The 1600-nt window shown below is 36.9% G+C and overlaps 1 protein-coding gene across 2 annotated transcripts in view; it reads right to left on the reverse strand.

Annotated features, from left to right (window-relative positions):
• Window positions 1–1600, reverse strand: part of LOC142339962 (hematopoietic prostaglandin D synthase-like) — a 2915-nt gene continuing 1315 nt past the window's right edge. The window contains exons 2-3 of one of the 2 annotated variants that reach the window (XM_075390335.1): window positions 915–1390; window positions 1–350 (exon numbers count right to left, since the gene is read on the reverse strand). In XM_075390335.1, coding sequence (XP_075246450.1) covers window positions 175–350; window positions 915–1353 — 615 coding nt within the window. In that variant the 5' untranslated portion in view covers window positions 1354–1390 and the 3' untranslated portion in view covers window positions 1–174. Of the gene's footprint in view, window positions 351–914; window positions 1496–1600 lie in introns of those variants that run through there. The other variant, XM_075390334.1, reaches the window with a different exon arrangement.

A 1600-nucleotide genomic window follows, 5' to 3' on the forward strand; every position in this document is an offset into this window, starting at 1 on the left:
CAATTTCTTAGTTTGCATTTGTGCAGTAGATAATCCAAAGAGCATACAACAGATTGTAGACACTCGAAAGATATCAATTGTCATTGGAATGATTATCAATATTAGGACTGGCCAGATTGATTATGCAACCCTTAATCTCTGAAGGCTGAACTTCATTCAAGATCTTTTTTTAAGTTACCATGGAGTTTTCGGTCGTTTCTCTATCCATGCAGCAATCGTTGGTTTTTTCTTGACTGCTGCAGCTATTGTATGGATTTTCTCGAATTTTTCGTCTACAGCCACTTCAAATTTCGGACAATAGTCGTTGATAAAGTTGAACAAAGCAATATCTGCCCACGAAAATCCACTTTCTAAATCAAACGCGATAGATAATTTTCTGAAGCAACATTTATCGACATTTCTGGAAACTCTACATTGTTAAAACTCTCCACACCAAACAGCAAATATTAACAAGAGTATGATCTAATTCGTTTTGTCACATTTTGGTATTTCGTGCGGTCATTGATACCGAATCTTTTATTTTTCTGTACTCCGTGATTCTAAACGTTCTTTGCACTATTCTAGGGTATGGGGCTCTGGTATAGCAGATTCCATCAGGCCAGTTAAGAAAAAATTAGTTTCGACATAAGATTCTTGCCGATGATTCTTACCACAGTTTGCGGTTTGACTCACTTTTTTGCGAATCATTAAGAGCCTTAGGTCAATTTTATCTTGTAACATCAAACAGTGCTTTTCATTTTTCACAAACAGTGCTTTTCATTTTTTCGAGAACTTGTTAGAAATTGGATAAGGTTTTTCGCAGTTTTTAAATAGGAAATTGTTCCTACAATCTTTAAGACTTTCTAAACGTACTCTCTGGACCCATAGAGCGATATAATTTAAATTTTTGTGCTGATTATTGTCTACTTACTCACCCAGAACGGAGTTATGACCTTTAATGTGGCGGTCTTCTACCATTTGAAACCATGTATCCACTTTTTCCTGCGTATTCTGTCGTAAATTTTTCAATTTATCATCATTTTTTTCGAAAAACATCTCGATAAACATCGGAGTCAAGTCAGCTCGAATTAAATCCACAATCATGTCCGAATGAAGTTTTTCCTCTGCAGTTCTGCCTCGAATGTTGAACTTCTCGGCAAAGTAACGAGCGATTGAAGTTCCCTCGGAATACACGACTCCGTTCTCAAGGACAACATATGGCATAGATCCGAGGGGTGTGTCTGGTTTTAGTGCTAGCCAATCATCTTGTGCGATTCTCTCGTCTTCGTATTCTTGCCCTCCGTATGCAAAAATATATCGAATGAGTTCGGCAATTCCTCGATTCTTAAAATATGTTAACTTGACAACTGCCATCTGTGTTGCTTCTGTTAGCTTTGAATGTCACCGATTACTACAAATACTCAAGTGAGAATTACAAGCTTTCTTATCATACGCATGAATCTGAACACAGATACTTAAAGTACGCGAAATTTTCCTAGCTGATTACATTTGACGGACGTTTAAGCTATATGATTACATTTTAATCAATATTAAACATTAAGTATGGCTCCGGCTCTGTACGTAACTTGTTTGCATTTTGTTAATGAGGGCAACCTGCCTC

Source organism: Convolutriloba macropyga, chromosome 5 (assembly GCF_964194025.1).
Source record: "Convolutriloba macropyga chromosome 5, txConMacr16.3, whole genome shotgun sequence".
Lineage (NCBI taxonomy): Eukaryota > Metazoa > Xenacoelomorpha > Acoela > Convolutidae > Convolutriloba > Convolutriloba macropyga.